General features: G+C 36.7%; 2 protein-coding genes across 2 annotated transcripts; one reads left to right on the top strand and one right to left on the bottom strand.

The window, feature by feature from the left end:
• Window positions 1–625: 625 nt before the first annotated feature.
• Window positions 626–8,698, bottom strand: LOC140151686 (uncharacterized). The gene is made up of 7 exons (XM_072174022.1): window positions 8,676–8,698; window positions 8,225–8,293; window positions 7,773–7,836; window positions 7,345–7,446; window positions 6,666–6,854; window positions 2,716–2,847; window positions 626–1,062 (listed from the first exon to the last, which is right to left on the bottom strand). The coding sequence occupies exons 1-7, from the start codon at window positions 8,696–8,698 to the stop codon at window positions 907–909; spliced, it is 735 nt and encodes a 244-aa protein (XP_072030123.1). The 3' UTR covers window positions 626–906.
• A 3,888-nt stretch (window positions 8,699–12,586) lies between these two features.
• LOC140153359 (uncharacterized) lies at window positions 12,587–18,088 on the top strand. Its single transcript, XM_072176090.1, has 4 exons — window positions 12,587–12,748; window positions 14,395–14,514; window positions 14,868–14,952; window positions 15,376–18,088. The coding sequence occupies exons 1-4, from the start codon at window positions 12,727–12,729 to the stop codon at window positions 15,956–15,958; spliced, it is 810 nt and encodes a 269-aa protein (XP_072032191.1). The 5' UTR covers window positions 12,587–12,726; the 3' UTR covers window positions 15,959–18,088.
• The last annotated feature ends 1,176 nt before the right edge of the window (window positions 18,089–19,264 follow it).

Here is a 19,264-nt window from a genome sequence, read left to right as displayed (position 1 = left end):
AACACATCATCAACATTCAAATCAGAATAAAATGATATAGGGGTTTATGCCTTTGTCAATAATGCAATTTAGATGTAGGAATTCTTAATCTTAATTTCGTTCAAGAGACTTCATACTTCGTGATAGACATCATCGTGTACATGCAATCAAACTTGATTGGTCAAAATGCACGTTTTGTTTAACCAGTCGGTCTGGGTGGACACACACTTGGGTCCTGATGGGACCAGGCTCAAGCAAAATGCTCAAGCCATAAGCTTAAAAGCTTATAAGCATGCTGGCCTGAATGAAGAGAAAACAGAAAGAAACAGAATGAAGAAAGAGAGCAAGGAAAAGAAAGACCGCTCCCAACAAATCAATTGTATTATTTTGCTCTTAGCCCTTGGATCGAGAAACAAGAAATTGGGAATTCTTATTACGTGCCCCGATATAGATATACGATCATCACGACACTGACGACTTCCCGTAATGTGTAAAACGGTTTGAGCAAGCCAACCGTGCAAAATCAAAAATACAATCGAGATAAATATGAGGGAACCCGTACAAAATAATTTTAGTTTTTGGCAAATCAAGATATAATATAAATTAAATTCTTATCAAAAATTATGTACATATGATGATTTATGCTGCATCGTATTTACATATCTCTATCACTATATAAAAATACCTTTAAAAATCTGCAACTAATATTTATCGTTATGCATTTTGCATAATGACTAATAACATGTTACTATAAACCGTTCCTATATAACTTACGTTCGTCGCCCTCTGTAAACAGAATGATACAATGGATATGAACGAGCACGGTTTATAGTGGGATGTTATTCGGCACTATGCTGTAATTCACAACGTTATGGATACAATCAATTATTTCAGCAATACAAAAATAAGATCTTTAAAATCAGAACACTATAAATAATTAAACATATGTGTTGGTGGAACTGAATAACTTGCATATGTTAACTTATCGAATAGAGTATCTTTTGGTCCACCACGAGTCGACGCTACTGTCGCTACAGAGTTTAAAGATTGGGTATCAAAACGATCATTGTTGCGGCCATATTTCTGAAATAAAAACGAACATCACAAGTTAAATTTCTTAAACCTGTTGTTACAATGATTCTATATGTATAAAAATATTCGAAGCTAATCATATTGGTCTCAATGGGAAAGAGACTGGCAAATGAATTTGAATTCAGAGAAATCTCTTGTAACGAAACGCACACAAAAAAGATCCGTGATGCTCATTGATTAAATACGGGAAATTGAAAGCAACAGACAGCTAGCTATAGACGAATCCAACGAGCCAAATCATGGTTATAGGCATACGATGAAATTTATATATATACTTATACTGCAAAAACAGTTTTTGGAAATTAAACACTTTTCTAAACACAAATTTGCCTTCACTTTGTAAACACGTTTAGAAGCTAAACATCATGTGTCAAATTTCTGAACATTGGTCAGTGATGGTGTTCAATTTTTAAACATGACATCCATATTAACATAACGTTTCTCTTGCCTTCACTTTCTAAACACTGTTTTTATGCCCTTATCACGTCAACGAGTCAAGCTACAAGACACGGGTTCGACTCAGTGGCGTAACTAGACTTTTGAAATCGATTGTTGTGGTTTGATGATTGCACCGTCTCGATTTTTTTTTTTATTTGAAAGGGCATTTTGTGATCCACACCCAGCAAACACAATTTTACGTTTTAAAAACGTTTCAAATAAGTTATATTTTGGCTTTTGGTTTCGGTAAAAACGTTTTAATAACATTAAAATGTCGGGTTATATAAAGATCATGAAGACGTCTTAAAACGTTTGGTATGAAAACACACTACAACAATATTTTTAAAATGTTTTCAACATTTTATTGTAAACTATTTTTGCAAACATTTTTTCCAAATGTTCTTTTTCAAAACGTTTTAATAACATTTAAATGTCGGGTTATATAAAGGTCATGAAAACGTTTTTAAAACGTTATTGCAAATATTTTGGGCAAACATTTTTCGCAAAATATTTTGTCAACTCCCAAAATAACATTCTGTTTAGAATGTTTTGTATCAAGTTTTCAAAAATGTTTTTGGAACGTTATAAAAACGTTTTTATACCCTTTATATAACCCGACATTTAAACGTTTTCTATAAAACATTTTGTGTTTGCTGAGCAGTTGATTATCAAGAAATGTTTTTTAATGTTATGAAAACGTGTTATACCCTTAATATACCCTTTATATAACCCGACATTTAAACGTTTTCCCGGACGTTTTCTAACAACCATTTATAACTTTTGCAAATGATGTCGAAAACATTTTGTGTTTGCTGGGCAGCCTCATCCCACACTTTTGTCAAAAAAAGTTGAAATTTTTATACCACTGGAAACCTCTTGCTACATAATGTTTATGTACCAAATATTTCTTGCAGATTAATTCGTTGAACAAAAATATCGTCAAATTTGAATTTCGTTCTGGTATACCAGAACAAAATTACAACAGTGGCATATGAAGCAGTGATACACATAATCATGCATAACTCACAAACGCAAAATCGGAATCAACTGACATTTTGGGAATAAGCTTTTTTCGTGGATATCTACTGAAAAATTTCATAAAAAGAGGATGCTGTGATCACGAAATCCTCATTTAAATACGTTAACCTGTAATATTACATGATAGAACTTTGAAATAAAAAAAGATGCATTAATAATCACACTTACTCTATCGTGTCTATTGCCCTGCATCTCCATGCCGTTATTTACATGTCCATTACTTTCTCCAATTTCCCATCGTCTATTCCTCTGAGCATACCGAGTTCTCTGACGTAGTCGCTTACGAAGATGTGGAAACATCTGTAATACACACATCACAAAATGAAAGTAAGTGTCATGGTTTATTATTTATCTTATTTTAGAGTTCATGACAAAAAACATGCTCATATTTCCGAGTGAACGTAAAACATAATCACTGTGTTTCCAGTCAGAATATAAGAACGGCAATGAGATTTTTTTTTGAAAAGGAGACAGGTTTGCAGATCTGGAAGTTTCCGACACTGTTTAATGCTCTGCGTGCTGGCCATAGGCTTCAACATAAAAAGTTTTGAGACATTTTCTAAAAATATCAAGAGCTATCTCAAGAACCACTGAACCAATTATACTAGACTTGTTTATACTCATTTTAATGCATTTTTTATGTCGATTCCAAATATGGTCATGAAAATGTTCAATTCTGACATTTTTGAATTAGAATGTGTTTTAAACATGTCGTCTGTAGTCGACACGCGGGTAGAGAGTTATAACGAACAGGTTAAGTACAAAACATACATATTTTACTTTGTGGAACTGATCATTTCTAACATTTCTTTCATGAATCCATACACCAAATATAATATGCAAACAATTCAAAGATAGAAACAAAGTTGTCACGTCAGTAATTCTCTTTTCCCCTTTGCTTTCTTAGTAGAGTGTTAGTGATACTGATAGGCATGCCCATATAATGACGCGACAACTTTTTGAATCGCACTGAATTTCATTCATTCATTCATTAATTTTCATATGATTCCAATTTCTTTCCACACAAGTGTGGTATCAGGGCTGTGTGGTATCAAGGCAGTGTGGTATCAGGACTGTGTGGTATAAGGACTGTGTGGTATCATGGCTGTATGGTATAAGGACTGTGTGGTATTAGGGCTGTGTGGTATCAGGGCTGTGTGGTATCAGAGATGTGTGGTATCAGGGCTGTATGGTATCAGGGCTGTGTGGTATAAGGACTGTGTGGTATCAGGGCTAGCAGGGCTGTGTTGTATTAGGGCTGTATGGTATCAGAGCTATGTGGTATATAATGACTGTGTGGTATTAGGGCTGTGTGGTAGCAGGGCTGCGTGGTATCGGGCTGTATGGTATCAGGGCTATGTGGTATAAGCGCTGTGTGGTATCGGGGCTGTGTGGTATCAGGGCTGTGTGGTATCAGGATGTGTGGTATAAAGACTGTGTGGTATCAGGGCTGTGTGGTATCAGGGCTGTGTGGTATCAGGGCTGTGTGGTATCAGGGCTGTGTGGTATCAGGGCTGTGTGGTATCAGGGCTGTGTGGTATAAGGACTGTGTAGTATTAGGACTGTGTGGTATTATGGCTGTTTGGTATCAGGGCTCTGTGGTATCAGGGATGTGTGGTAGCAGGGCGATGATAGCGATTTTGCTATGTACCGATGATAGCAGTTTTGCTATCTACTGCTGATAGCAGTTTTGCTATCTACTGCTGATAGCAGTTTTGCCATCTACACCTGAATCCTGATAGCAATTTGCTGTGTACTGCTGATAGCAGTTTTGTTATCTATTGCTGATAGCAGTTTTGCTATGTACTGCTGATAGCAGTTTTGCTATCTAATGCTGATGGCAATTTTGCTATCTACTACTGATAGCAGTTTTGCTATCTACTGCTGATAGCAGTTTTGCTATCTAATACTGATAGCAGTTTTCTACTGCTGATAGCAGTTTTGCTATCTACTGCTGATAGCAGTTTTGCTATCTACTGCTGATAGCAGTTTTGCTATCTACTGCTGATAGCAGTTTTGCTATCTACTGCTGATAGCAGTTTTGCTATCTACTGCTGATAGCAGTTTTGCTATCTACTGCTGATAGCAGTTTTGTTTTCTACTGCTGATAGCAATTTTGCTATCTACTGTTGATAGCAATTTTGCTATCTACTGCTGATAGGAGTTTTCATATCTACTGCTCTGCTGATGGACATTTTGATATCTAATGCTGATGGCAATTTTGATATCTACTGCTGATAGCAATTTTGCTATTTACTACTGATAGCAATTTTGCTATCTATTGCTGATAGCAGTTTTGCTACCTACTGCTGATGGCAACTTTCCTATATAATGCTGATGGCAATTTTGCTACATACTGCTGATAGCAATGTTGCATGCTATTTACATGGGGGCTGTGTGGTATTAGGGCTATGTGGTATCAGGGCTGTGTGGTATCAGGGCTGTGTGGTATCAGGGATGTGTGGTATCAGGGCTGTGTGGTATCAGGGATGTGTGGTATCAGGGCTGTGTGGTGTCAGAGATGTGTGGTATAAGGGCTGTATGGTATCAGGGATGTGTGGTATCGGGGCTGTGTGGTATCGAGGCTGTGTGGTATCAGGGATGTGTGGTATCATGGATGTGTTGTATAAAGACTGTGTGGTATCAGGGCTGTGTGGTATCAGGGCTGTATGGTATCAGGGCTGTGTGGTATCAGGGCTGTGTGGTATCAGGGCTGTGTGGTATAAGGACTGTGTAGTATTAGGACTGTGTGGTATTATGGCTGTTTGGTATCAGGGCTCTGTGGTATCAGGGCTCTGTGGTATCAGGGATGTGTGGTAGCAGGGCGATGATAGCGATTTTGCTATGTACCGCTGATAGCAGTTTTGCTATCTACTGCTGATAGCAGTTTTGCTATCTACTGCTGATAGCAGTTTTGCCATCTACACCTGATAGCAATTTGCTGTGTACTGCTGATAGCAGTTTTGTTATCTACTGCTGATAGCAGTTTTGCTATGTACTGCTGATAGCAGTTTTGCTATCTACTGCTGATGGCAATTTTGCTATCTAATGCTGATGGCAATTTTGCTATCTTCTGCTGATGGCAATTTTGCTATCTACTACTGATAGCAGTTTTGCTATCTACTGCTGATAGCAGTTTTGCTATCTAATGCTGATAGCAGTTTTCTACTGCTGATAGCAGTTTTGCTATCTACTGCTGATAGCAGTTTTGCTATCTACTGCTGATAGCAGTTTTGCTATCTACTGCTGATAGCAGTTTTGCTATCTACTGCTGATAGCAGTTTTGCTATCTACTGCTGATAGCAGTTTTGCTATCTACTGCTGATAGCAGTTTTGCTATCTACTGCTGATAGCAGTTTTGCTATCTACTGCTGATAGCAGTTTTGCTATCTACTGCTGATAGCAGTTTTGCTATCTACTGCTGATAGCAGTTTTGCTATCTACTGCTGATAGCAGTTTTGCTATCTACTGCTGATAGCAGTTTTGCTATCTACTGCTGATAGCAGTTTTGCTATCTACTGCTGATAGCAGTTTTGTTTTCTACTGCTCAGAGCAATGTTGCTATCTACTGCTGATAGCAATTTTGCTATCTACTGCTGATAGGAGTTTTCATATCTACTGCTCTGCTGATGGACAGTTTGATATCTAATGCTGATTGCAATTTTGATATCTACTGCTGATAGCAATTTTGCTCTTTACTACTGATAGCAATTTTGCTATCTATTGCTGATAGTAGTTTTGCTACCTACATATACTGCTGATGGCAACTTTGCTATATAATGCTGATGTTAGCAATGTTGCATGCTATTTACATTAGGGATGGGGGCTGTGTGGTATTAGGGCTATGTGGTATCAGGGCTGTGTGGTATCAGGGCTGTGTGGTATCAGGGATGTGTGGTATCAGGGCTGTGTGGTATCAGGGATGTGGTATAAGGGCTGTATGGTATTAGGGATGTGTGGTATCGGGGCAGTGTGGTATCGGGGCTGTGTGGTATCGGGGCTGTGTGGTATCATACTGCAGCTAACAAAATTTCCTTCACGTGCATATCAGATTTATTTCTTTTAGTTAATTGTGTACAATATGGCAACCCATTTTTTTTTATGTGTGTAGTACTTACATAACAATATACAGCAAAGATGAATAATGCGAAACACATTAACGCTGCCATCGAAGCCAGCAGTATCTCGAGTGCAACTTGATTCCATTTATCCAACAAACTTGTCTTAGCATGAACAATTACAACCGATGAACCGCGCACCCCGTAGACGGTGCCGTTGTATGTGAAAAAATATCTTTCGTATTTTAACTGTAAAATAGAGAACCAAAGTAAACGGAATAATAATTATTTTTTCACTCCGATGTTTGTCATGATTAGGCCTATGTCTATACTTATCTATGAACCTAAAGCAATTCATATCCCTTAGCCCAAATCTTACACTAACCTGAACTTAATGTAGCCTAAACCTGATCCCGTACGTACTCATTGCCCCTCCGCCCCCCCCCCCCGGGGGAGGGGGACTTAAATATGAAATGGATATAGGTGTAGGGACGGCACTTACAGTAAGGGGAATTAGGTGACCACACAAATAATATAAACAATATATGGGGTCATTGGGTGAGAGCATGATTTTTGGCATTCGGTGAGAGCAAAATGTACAAAATATGGATGATGGACCGTTTGGATCTAAATTAAGGGGCATTGGGTGAGAAATTGAATATGACTTTCTTTTAAATGGCGAGAGCAAAAAGAAGCCTAAATTAAATATATTGTTCCGTTAAATTCTCATTATACTCACGGAATGTTCTAAATTGTCTCTATAGGTAACTAGTATCGCATCGTCTGTGTCTATTTCAAGTTTCATGTCGACATCAATTTTATCGTCACTTGTTTCTGTAATCTGTATGAAAACACAAACACATTTCATAATACACAGCTCTGAGAAACCAAGTGGACTACATGTGAATTTTGAATAGGCCTACTTCGCATTTCGTACTGATTCGCGGTCGAAACCTCAAAAAAAATTCTCCAATTTGTATTTTCTGTCTACAATACTTTGGCAAATGTCATTATGCATAGCTCGCAAACGCAAAATCAAAATCAACTGAAATTTGTTGTCATCGATATATTGTTCCATATTATAATATGATGCTGAAAAAAGAAGATGTTAAAATCACAAAATGCTGTGCAAAAGTGATAGTCAACAAAATCAATTAAAAATCTTACCTGGACATCTGTAAATGATCCACTTGGGAATTGAAATGTATTTGTTAAATCTGTTACAAGAGTTCTGAAATAGGAACATAATTTTATTGTGTAACTTAGGTTAAAGTAAGAAAAACAAAAACAAAACAAAAACACAAATGCCCTTACACCAAACACGACATTATTCGCAAAACGTTAGAAAACGTTGCCAGAAAACGTTTAAATGTCGGGTATTATTAAATAAAGGAAAACATTTTCAAAACATTTACTGTAGAATATTCTAACATGATCTTATTTAAGTGCTGACAACAAAATTGGCAAAAAATGTTTTGCAATACATGAAACAAAAACGTAACAAATAAGACAGAATTATTAACAAATTACCGTTCTTATTACAATTCACATTCAAACTTCACAGTTATTTCCGACTTCTAATTAATAGTAATATTTAAATCAAAGTTGAATATACTCACGTTTGAAATTCGGCTATCTCGTTCGATATATTTACATAAAATTGCTTAAATTCAAAATTGATTGTTGTCCTGAAAAAAAAAAACCATACTTCCATTAGTTTAACCATTAGGACAATAGAATAATGTATGAATACAGCGTTTTATTATTCTTTAGGGAATTAGGGAGTCATTTCAAGCTTTAGGCTACCCATACATATTAAGTCCACAATACAACAAACACGTACCAAAGTCAAAAATAAGTTCCAAAGAAATATTAGATAATTTTCCTATGTATTTAGGCTTATATTCTACGAATTTAATATGTCTTATGTAATTTACTTGCAATACTTACTGTGCATCTGTACATTTAATGACGTCATCAGTTGTTAGCATCGCATGGTGGGAAGAAAAACAAAACAAAAACAAATAATAAATAAAATTGGAATCTAGATCTGAACCCCGGTCCTCTCACTCTGTGTATCCGCAGGCACCCATGCTCGTGGGAAATGTTGCGAAATATGCGATGATTTCTGATGAAAACGCGATTCGCAAACACGAAAAAGAACGGGTGTTGTTCATTTATGAGTCAAGTATCCGCGCAGATACACGGAATGCAGGGACCGGGATCTGAACTTTTTGAAATTAAATATGTCAATGTTAATGATATGCAAGATTTTAGCAAGAGAAACACATGACGTGTTAAATTAATTCTACTGTTCAGTCAATCAAACAAATTTGTAGTTTCACTCAGCACTAATTGCAATAGAATTATCACTTTTATGCATTTTAGAGATCTGAACATCATACCAAATGTAGGCCCTATCCCGTACTAAATAATACACTTGGTGGAAAGGTACTTTTTTGGCGGGAAAAGGCCATACAGGGGTAAAATTTTAAAATGGCTTCAATCTTTTTAAAAACTATAATAAATAAAGTGAAATGCATAGCAGTGACATTAATTCTGTTACAATTAGTGGTGAGTCAAAACCCACTTTGACTGGACTTATACTGGAAACACAATTGCAACGTTGCGAATTTTAAGGTGGTACTACACCCCCTGATAAATTTTGTGACTAATTTTGCATTTTTCTCAAAAAATAACTACACACTAGTAAAAATTGTTATGTATATTTATAGGGGCAAGGAATCTAATTACTTCACTGAAATTTCAGTGATTCAAGACAAGTGGTTCATTAATTTTGTGACTAATTTTGCATTTTTCTCAAAAATAACTACACACTGATGGTAACAAATGTTATGTAGGCCTATATTACAGGAGCAAGGTATCCAATGACTTCACTGAAATTCCAGTGATTCAAGGCAAGTGGTTCAGAATATATGTTCAATATGTTCGGTAAGAAATGTACATTGTAGCGGTAACTACCTCTTTCTTATCATAAATAACGTACAGATTGTCTTGAGTCGCTGAAATTCCAGTGAAGTAACTGTAATATATATACATAACTTGTGTTACCAGTGTGTTATTATTTTTGAGAAAAATGCAAAAATAGTCACAATTTACCAAGGGGTGTAGTACCATTCAGATTATTTTACTAACCATATTTAAAATGTTTCACATTCTTTTCAGTACATAACCCCGAATATGATGACCAACCAATAATGAATGACTTACCTACAAATGATATGAGATATAACCCTAAGCACACGAAATAAGAAAGTACTGTTGGTAGACCTAACGTTGCCATTTTAAAGGTCGGTTCCCCAGGTCGGTTCTTCAGAAGACCTGAATCTAATTTTCCACGTACCGTAACACTCACAGTAATTATAATTGTAGAAGAATCGGAAACATTTTATGAACACATTATGGCAGAAAATGCGAAAATTCCATTTCATTATTGTATTATTGGGTGTGTGACATGTCGTGCCATTTACCATGTACAGGGCATACCAATCAATGCATGAGTAATTGGTGCGCTCCCACACAAAACAAGTTTACTTTATCACGCGCTAGCAAGTTTCTTTGGAAAAGTATAGTTGAAAGGTCAGCCCAGAAATTCTATTTGTTTTGTGTCCAGCAAATAAAAAGAAGCTTAGACAGATACATTTTAAATATTAATTTTTTATTGATTTTTGAATTGTGAGTTACAAACCATATACAATCAATTTCCTAGCGAGAGGAAATCTCCTCCCACGGCTATATACGGCTGGCTTCCGACTTCAAATATTGTTGCAAATTATAGCCTTTCTCCTTTTCTCTCCAGAATCTGACAACTTTTTTCAGAAGATAATCAAAGATACTTGATGCTTTAACTTGGGTCGTGCTCCCCTCCCGCCTAAAGGGCATATACACTGTATATTATACAGACTTGACATTTAGTATGGACTATTTCTTCACGAAGTGCCAATACTAATCTGAAAGGGGTCTGCATAAACCACACGGGTTAAATATTTAGCTATATTTATAGGGGTGTATCGGGAGATGGTGTTGATAGAAAAATTAATGTGCTTTCCATGAGTCTACATTATGGTGCTCTTAATGTCGCGAATTAGCCTAAAATGGCGGATTTTAGGAGACTGAATTTGAGTTTTGTGTGGGGGGTAAAATTTCTGAATTTCAGAACATTGTTATGATATTATCAAATTGATTGAACTTTGAGGTGATATACTGAACCTAAATACCAATAAGTGTTCAGTAGAACTGAATGCACGGCAATGTACCAGTTTTGAATAGGCCTATGGGAGGAGCTTTTGAAAAAACTGCTCTTCGAAGTGGTACGTAGGCTACTCAGAAAGTTTGAATTCCTCCCTGGGGCCATTATTTAAACTTACTGTATACATAAAATAACGTGCGTTCATTGGACAACCAGGAATCCGCGCATTTTTTTGGATACCGTAAGTTTTAAGCATTTGACCCCAGTGGGGTACATTCAAACTTTAGAGCCATATTTTAAGCTCCTCCCATTAAAAAAAAAAAGGTACATTACAATCTGACCATTCAGCTGTGACAATGCCAATTGCTGGCACAGTTAGGAAATATCACCTCAAACCCCAATAAATTTGACAATAACTCACAGAACAATGTTGCAAAGTCCGAAAGTGTGTCCCCAAGCTCAAATGCAGCCTTAGATCCGCCATTTTAGGCAAATGCACTAATACATTATGAGCACCATAATGTAAACTCATGGAAACAATTATTTTACACCATCTCCCGACACACCCCAATTAGCCCGAGCGGTCTATGCAGACCCCTTTCAGACTAGTCTTGGCACTTCGTGAAGAAATATTCCATACTAAATGTCAAGTCTGTAATATTCTCTCCTCAAATGTTACTTTTAGAAAGTTGAGCAACTTAAGGGATGGGGTATGAACGTTTGGATAGTATTTATTGTGAGACATTAGAGCACATCAGACGTATCGAATTGCATTCTGAATACGAAGAATGTCCTTCTGATATCAAATAATTTTGATTTTTTGAAATTCGAAATGCCATTTTATGGCAAATCATTAAAAATTTATATTTTGGATATTTAACAGTAAACTTTATAAATCTGATGATTTATACTTAAAGTGTATGTAGGTGGGATGAAAAGCCGACGATCAATTGAAAATTTTGACCTTTTGTATTGAAGATATGGATTTTTTTCCCAAAACACACAAAAAAAATTATGTCTTTTTGGGAAAAAAAATCCATATCTTCAATATGAAAGGTCAAAATTTTCAATTCATCGTCGGCTTTTCCTCCCAGCTACATACACTTTAAGAATATATCATTAGATTTATAAAATTTGCAAGGCTTGCAAGTTCAGTCCGATTGTTTTTGCTTATCTGCGTCAATCTAATTCTTCTGTGGTCCAAAAAGCTGGCAAAAGGAGATAAATCTAAATTTACTTGTGTGAATAAGTTTAATTTTTTTTTTTTTTTTTTATTATAAAAAATCCATATATTTTCGAAATTTGGGTCAGCATTCATAGCAGGTCCAATGTCATTTTGACTGAAATAAATGCACGTGTGCCTTATGGCTTACAATTGGGTAAATGAGTAGGCTATTTCGTCCTATCTTCGTTAGGACGTCGGTGCGGTGCATAGAGTCATGTACACTATAATGATGTATAGGCATATATATTATAAATAGTCCGTTTTGAACTTAATAATAGGCCTGTAATATAATGTTTACTAGTCTCTCTCCCGATCAGTCTCGAATAAAAAAAAGAAGCAAATCAGTGTTGGCAGTCTGTAATGACACACTACATGCACTATGTGGACATGGTGCGGATCGCCTTACTGAATGGCCCAGACCAAGTTGAGTGTCGATGTCAATACTTACGTCAAACCAAGTTCCTCTTTATTCATATGCATTGAACCACGGTTTCTATCTATTGTTAGGATAAACTCTGGTACATTGGTACAAAAATAACTGCAAATAGGAATTGAATAAATAATAAAAACCGGATTTGGTCGGCGATTGTATAACTTTATGCAGTGGGTAGGCCTGCCAATATGTAGACTATCCTGAAAGTGATTCCATTTTCTTGAAGCAAAGCGAAAAGACCTGAACCATTATCATGGAGTCTTCAGATACTATACGTAAGTTATATGTTTAACTAAGAAAATATATGCCGTTGAGTAATTTGCTTTCATTCGGTTTCAATACGTAAGTTTGTTCGTTCCGCAGCAGTAGTGCATTTAATGGTTCATTTTTAACATGTGGTCCTACCATTCACACGGTTGGCATTGATTTTGGTGCCATAACATTCATGCTATATCTTCTTTTATCCAAGAAGAAATAATTGATGTGTCAAGAAAAATTACAATAATCGTTGGAGCTCACACGATGTGTTACATTGAATTACCTGATGTAAACCTAAGTACAACATAATTGCATAGCGTAAACTTTCCTTGCACCGGATACACACGCGAAATGAAATTGCTTGCTTCAGTCGGGCTACAATTCCTTTCCACCGTCTTTCTGGCCTTCATTACTGCTGTCTAATGTCAGATCCGGTGATCAAGTTGCTCGTGGAAAAACCAATGGGGTTCTTTGTACAACCCAAAAAGTTCTTTAGCAAACAAAATGGTTCTTTGTAGAACCTTAAGCTTGAGGAACCTTGAAGGAATCATTCAGAAAGAACACAAAGGGCTCTAAGTAGAACAGAAAAAAGGGTCTTTAGCCAAGAAAATGCTTTTTTAAACCAAAAAGGGTTAACACCCCTTTTCATTTTTCTTAACTTTGTTATGAGTCCCTGAATTAATGAATTTAAAGGTTTGCTGAAACATTGCTTAGGGTGCTGTATATGGGACAAAAAAAGGTTCTAAGTTGCATTAAGAGTATAGTATTAGTGTATATGTATTCAAATTCTATGAAGCATGGAGGTTACTGATTTCTTAATACTAATATCATGTTTAAGAATAGGGACTAACTTTCATTTGGCAGTGAATCGGATGTCTGAAAATACCCAGTGTAGGCTCCTATATGATGGCGCTCAGCCTTATCACTAAGTAAACAATTGTACTGACCTTATACTCTCCAATCAGTAAAGCTATGGCCACTGTCACATTGCAAGATTAAATGGGCTAAATAGTCCTTGTCATGTGGAGCAGGATTAGAAAAAGACATACAAACGAGGGTATATACAAGATATCAAGAATTAGTAGCCTCTTAACCACAGGGTTGGTAGGCTACAATAGCTATTCAAGACACAGGTTATGTAAGGGATAAACTGTGCATATGAGATATGGGTTCAAGTGATGATGTAACAGGATTAACTACCATAGCAATAAGTTAAACAATTTTGAACATATCGCACTGCACTAGTACGTTCACGCGGTACCTCTGCGTTAAACCATAGATGTCAAATAACAGGGATCGTAATTCTATAGCATATTCATATCATGCATGCTAATTACTCGCACCTGTAAGATTAATATCTTTGAAAAGAGCGGTATTGTATTCAATCTATGATTGCAGATATACACAGGGGATGAGTGCAACCTGCTTGTAGTGCAGGGCGATATATTCAAAAATTGTTTTAACCTATTGCTATATGGTAGTTAATCCTGTTACATCATCGCTCCTACAGCGAATCTGTGTGAACAAAACTCTTCCAGAGCCCATGAAGCTTGCGGAAGGATTCTAGTATAAACTTCATTAAATTAGATCTGCGAACCTGATATTAAAGCATACCTGTCACATAGCTAATAATATCATAACAGTATGGCTTTCATTTATTTAGGTATTCCGATGCCGTCCAAATCTCCGATGACAACATTGGTAACAGATGAGTATCTGACAACCTTCAACACAACAACTGAGGAATCGGAATCGGAATCACTTCTGGATGGTTTTGACGCTAGTAAGTGTTCAAAACATATCTTCAAACATCCTGCATGTATATTAAAATGGTCCACTACATAGATTTTCTTTTTAAATGGGCTGAAATTGTCGAATGGAGAAAGTTAGAGGGAACTGTAAGGAATAGAACGTGAAGAAATTTTAGATTTATCAGCATGCAACAACAATCATTATTCAATCATGTTTTTTTAATGAAACCATCCAATGTATGAAAGCACCAATAGTCCAAGCATATGGCAGGGAAAGAACCATTCTGGTTTTCTCAAACTGTGACGGTCCACGCATTGGTTACTTTGACTGAATTAATTCTTAATTTACTTCTTTTTCTTTTTCTATCTTTTTGTTTTTCTCCAGTGACGATAGCTGGTGTAGTCATCGGAGGCATCTTTATGCTGGCTATGTTATGTCTGCCGTTTTACTGTATATGTACTAAGTCAAAGTAAGTAATGTTTTTTTGTTTCGGATTTATATGTTTCCTGTTGTTTTCCTTTATTATTTCACTAAAATCCACGTGGGTAAAACTGGACTATAAAGGGAAATTTACTATAGGGGAAATAATAATTTCGCCTTAACGTTCATATATTCGGGGATGTCAAATTACATTAAGGTTACTATTGGTCAATGTTACATTAAGGTTAGTCTTGCTTTCTTGCCCTGCGTGGCCCTTATATTGGAGTCCACTTGGAGTGTTTAGTCGTCGTATGGGAGTCACCGGCGTCGGGCCTGCCAGCTCAGCGGCCGCGTGCGTGATGTTTTGTTGATACTGGGCACAATTTTCTTCTTCTTATTTATTTATTCCCTTTTAAGTCCATCTTAGCGTTATTGTTATTATTATAATTATGATCATCATCATATTTTGCAGGAAAGGTTGGCGTAAGCGGTCCACAACAAGCGGACAAAGCACCGGTGACAAAGCCTATTCATCGTCAGCAGAGAAAAGACGAAAACGCGAGGGAAATGTCTACTCTGAAAACGAATCGGGGTATAAAAGCGAGTCTGATTTCAGGTGCGCAGTGAGTGATAGTCATAGCGAGAGCGAAGTGAAGAGTGAATCACGTGACAAAGAGAAAGCCAAGTTGAAGATTGAAGATGAAAAGAAACAACCTGATAAAAAGGCCGCAAATAAGAAGCTTGTCAATGCAACTGATGATGACAAAATGCGTAACCATGGTACTGGTAGAAAGAAGGAGACCACTAATAAAATAGAATCTACGGATAAAGAGGAACAGTCTCTCCTCAAAGGAAAACAAGGGATGACACCGAAAAGGAAAGATCAGATAGTTGAATCTAAAGATAAAGGGAAGCACTCTATCCTTGCAGGAAAAGAAAACAAAGGAATGGCACCAATTAGGGAAGACGATATAGCAGCTAAATCCAAAGATGTTGACAAAAGGGACAAGACTGGGAATGCTGATGAACTTGATGGAGAAAATACATGGCTTTGAGCTGTAAAACAACTTTAATATGGAATATTATGATACAATCAAGCAAAACGATGCTAGAAGTCATGTGTGTTTAACATCCAAATTATTTATTTTGATCACATCAAAATTATTATTGAAGGTTTACGCAGAGATTATATTTTTATATACATCTGGATTGATGATCAACTTTACTCACTTCGTCGACTTCTGCTGGCAGAAACCATGCTCTCAAAACACGCAAAAAGGATCTTTCCTGTATGTAGTTTTCTAGTTTACTCGTTGAGAGTCCATCATTCTGGAAACGGTCCGCAAAGAGCCCACCATCAACCATCCGACGGTGAATACCGTATGCTATCGCCACCCAATATTCAATGACGATTACTATTTTTGTCCAGCATTCGTTAGAAGATTAATAACTAGAAACAGATTGAATAACGAACTTTGTTGAATAAGTTCACCAGGTTTGTTGGTTAAATAAACGAACTGACATTCATGCTTGAAAAAATCAAGTGAATTTTTACTCGCTACCATATTTCGTCCTTCACATCGGAGGACTTCATCAGGTATGACTGATCTGGTCATCTGATCCACTTGAGACTGATTTCCGGTGTTGCTTAGACTCATTTCCAGTATTTACAAGTGGATCGTAAACGTGGCTTAGGAAGTCTCTGTTTAAGGTCTTGCTCCCCCTTCTTCTTATCTCCATGGCTTCTCTAGACCTTTTGTCATGCTCCCGCTCAAGTTCAGAACGGGTGTATTTTTTGTTAGTGGTCTTCTTATTGACTTCAGCTTTGTGTTCTGCCATTTCTAGTTCCAAACATGCGCGATGTTTCGCCAACATAAGTCCGATCACAATTTTGGCATCCAATTTCGTAGATGCAATTGCCCGTAATAAATTTGGATAAGTCAAAGATCCTTGGGCGGGGGCATGACAAGGGGGGGCAAGACCTTAAATAGAGAGGAGGGCACATACCCGGGCACATACTTCCTAAGCCACGTTTACGACCCACTTTTAAAGACTGGAAATGAGTCTAAGCAACACCGGAAAACAGTCTCAAGTGGATCAGATGACCAGATCAGTCATACCTGATGAAGTCCTCCGATGTGAAGGACGAAATATTGTAGTGAGTAAAAATTCACTTGGTTTTGTCAAGCAAAATGTCAGTTCGTTTAACGAACTTTGATTGCATCGTATATTCATCGGCGAGTATATAAATTATATAGAGTATGATTAGGTCCCATATAAAAAGGACAATGCCTTCTTGATAGTGATCCCTGCTGGACAGATGGAATTCACCAAGGAGTTTATATAGGAAGGAGAAGAAATAGATTATGTAACGCTTATTGTTCCTTTGTGCCAATTGGAGTTCCCGACACGCTATTCATCGAGAGGTACCTTTTGTTCGAGATAAAGGGCTTCCGCCATTAAATCGGTAACTGACCTGACCAGCGTATTAACGCTATAATAGGCAGGCTACTGTCAAATAAGTGATGAAACGAAAGTCACGTAAAAGCGCCTATACGTACGAGAGGTACCTTTTGTACTAGTCCATCCCAAGGGTGTGCGTGAGTTGTCGCATGCACACAAAACAGAGGTTCACCTACAATAAAAACATATTGCAGTGCCCAAATTGGTTTGGGCGCTCATTTGATTATACTCAGTGAACACGCTTTGCTCTACCATTTCGCTACGGACAGTTCAGCAGCATAGGCAAAGTGTGCGCTCTGTATGGCGGATATAAGAATCTACACAAGTAAGTTGTCTACATTGTTTGCCAATAGGTCTACATATAAGGATTTGAAGTAATTATGATATCACTCCTACTGTAGTATTTTTAAAGACATTAGCCGTGGTCCACATCGTGTTTTATTATATAGGCCTACCATAGTATTTTACATGAGCATCGCGTATATAGGAGTCTACCCTGGACCTCAAATGTGATATATTTGCTGAAGCATATAACCATACTTTTTCTGAATCAATCAATAAAGCAAAGCAAATCATACTTGTAGGCCTATAAAGCAGTATACAGACTTTTTATTGTACGTACAATATTGTATGTACAATATGTACGTTATTTAATCTATTGCCATTCTATTTCCAGTAATGTTTAAGTTCTAACGAATGTTTGATGACGTAAAATCGATAATATATTTCTGCTAGATATTGTATGTAACATATTATCGATTTTTTTTCATCAAACATTCGTTAGAACTTAAACATTACTGGAAATAGAATGGCAATAGATTAAATAACGTACATATTGTACATACAATATTGTACGTACAATACTCGGAGTCTGAAGCCCGCTTAATACTATATTAAATATAATTGCGGATCAACCGATGCAGCTCGATACGCCCAATGTATTAATAAAAGCACCTGACAATAAAGTCGCCCAATTGAACAGCTGTAGGTGTTGATCGCACGACTTCATGAATATTGATTGGCAACATTTTCCAATATGTCAGCGCTCAAATCGGAAACAATAGAACAATAGACCCTTCAGTGCCTTGGAATTCACTGTAATTTTCTTTCTTTCTTTTTTTTCATATTGTGAGTTTTGTACCAAAAAATAATAAATTGGTGTCATAAACTATTAAATAAAGTGGAATTTACTTTGTAGTTATTTTTTGATAGCAAAATTGTCTTATACATGTACCTGAATTAATCAGAGTGTGATGCCATCGAAATCTAATAAATAAGAACTGTCTTTAAAAAGACAACGCCACTGATGAAGATCATGTTTCATACATATTTTGCAAATGTTCTTTTGTACAAATCCAAATGTATTTCGGTATAATGATCTTAAACATTGTTACGAATCGTACTTGACTCAAGGCCAAAATCACCTTTTACCCGAACTCACACGAATGCACAACACAAATACTCCTTGCGCTGCTTTCTCCAAACTTGGTGCTATTTCCACCTTTCACACAATATCTTCAGGAAGCAGGACTGCGATGCAGTTGTCCCCACTTATTTTGACAGTTGTGTTGCTCCTTTAACCAGACTTCAGCAAATCGGCAGAAGAATATATATACGGGTCGTACTTGACTCAAGGCCAAAATCACCTTTTACCCGAACTCACAGGAATGCACAACACAAATACACTGTTTGTTTAAGCTAACAAAATCTAAGTCTGTAATTGAAAACGCATTATTATTGGTACAATATATAACAAATGCACATACACAATAATCAAATATAATCACTCTTTAACTATTTTGTACTTAGCCAGCATTCTTCTTCTTGGCGATCATAAAGTTCTTGCAATGTTCTGGACGACTGATGTAATATATCCTTATTCACTTGTCCTGCGAAAA

The sequence above is a fragment of the Amphiura filiformis genome, chromosome 5, assembly GCF_039555335.1.
Source record: "Amphiura filiformis chromosome 5, Afil_fr2py, whole genome shotgun sequence".
NCBI lineage: Eukaryota > Metazoa > Echinodermata > Ophiuroidea > Amphilepidida > Amphiuridae > Amphiura > Amphiura filiformis.
This window is presented reverse-complemented; position numbering and strand designations above follow the sequence as displayed.

What these genes read in the sequence shown, in the direction of transcription:
- LOC140153359 (XM_072176090.1), top strand. Translation starts at nt 12,727, where the DNA reads ATGGAGTCTTCAGATACTATAC. An exon ending in TCTGGATGGTTTTGACGCTA is followed by an intron (nt 14,515 to 14,867) that starts GTAAGTGTTCAA and finishes GTTTTTCTCCAG; the next exon opens with TGACGATAGCTGGTGTAGTC. An exon ending in TGTATATGTACTAAGTCAAA is followed by an intron (nt 14,953 to 15,375) that starts GTAAGTAATGTT and finishes CATATTTTGCAG; the next exon opens with GAAAGGTTGGCGTAAGCGGT.
- LOC140151686 (XM_072174022.1), bottom strand. Translation starts at nt 8,698, where the DNA reads ATGGGTGCCTGCGGATACACAGA. An exon ending in GGTGCCTGCGGATACACAGA is followed by an intron (nt 8,294 to 8,675) that starts GTGAGAGGACCG and finishes TTTTTTTTTCAG; the next exon opens with GACAACAATCAATTTTGAAT. An exon ending in GAGACAATTTAGAACATTCC is followed by an intron (nt 6,855 to 7,344) that starts GTGAGTATAATG and finishes TCTATTTTACAG; the next exon opens with TTAAAATACGAAAGATATTT.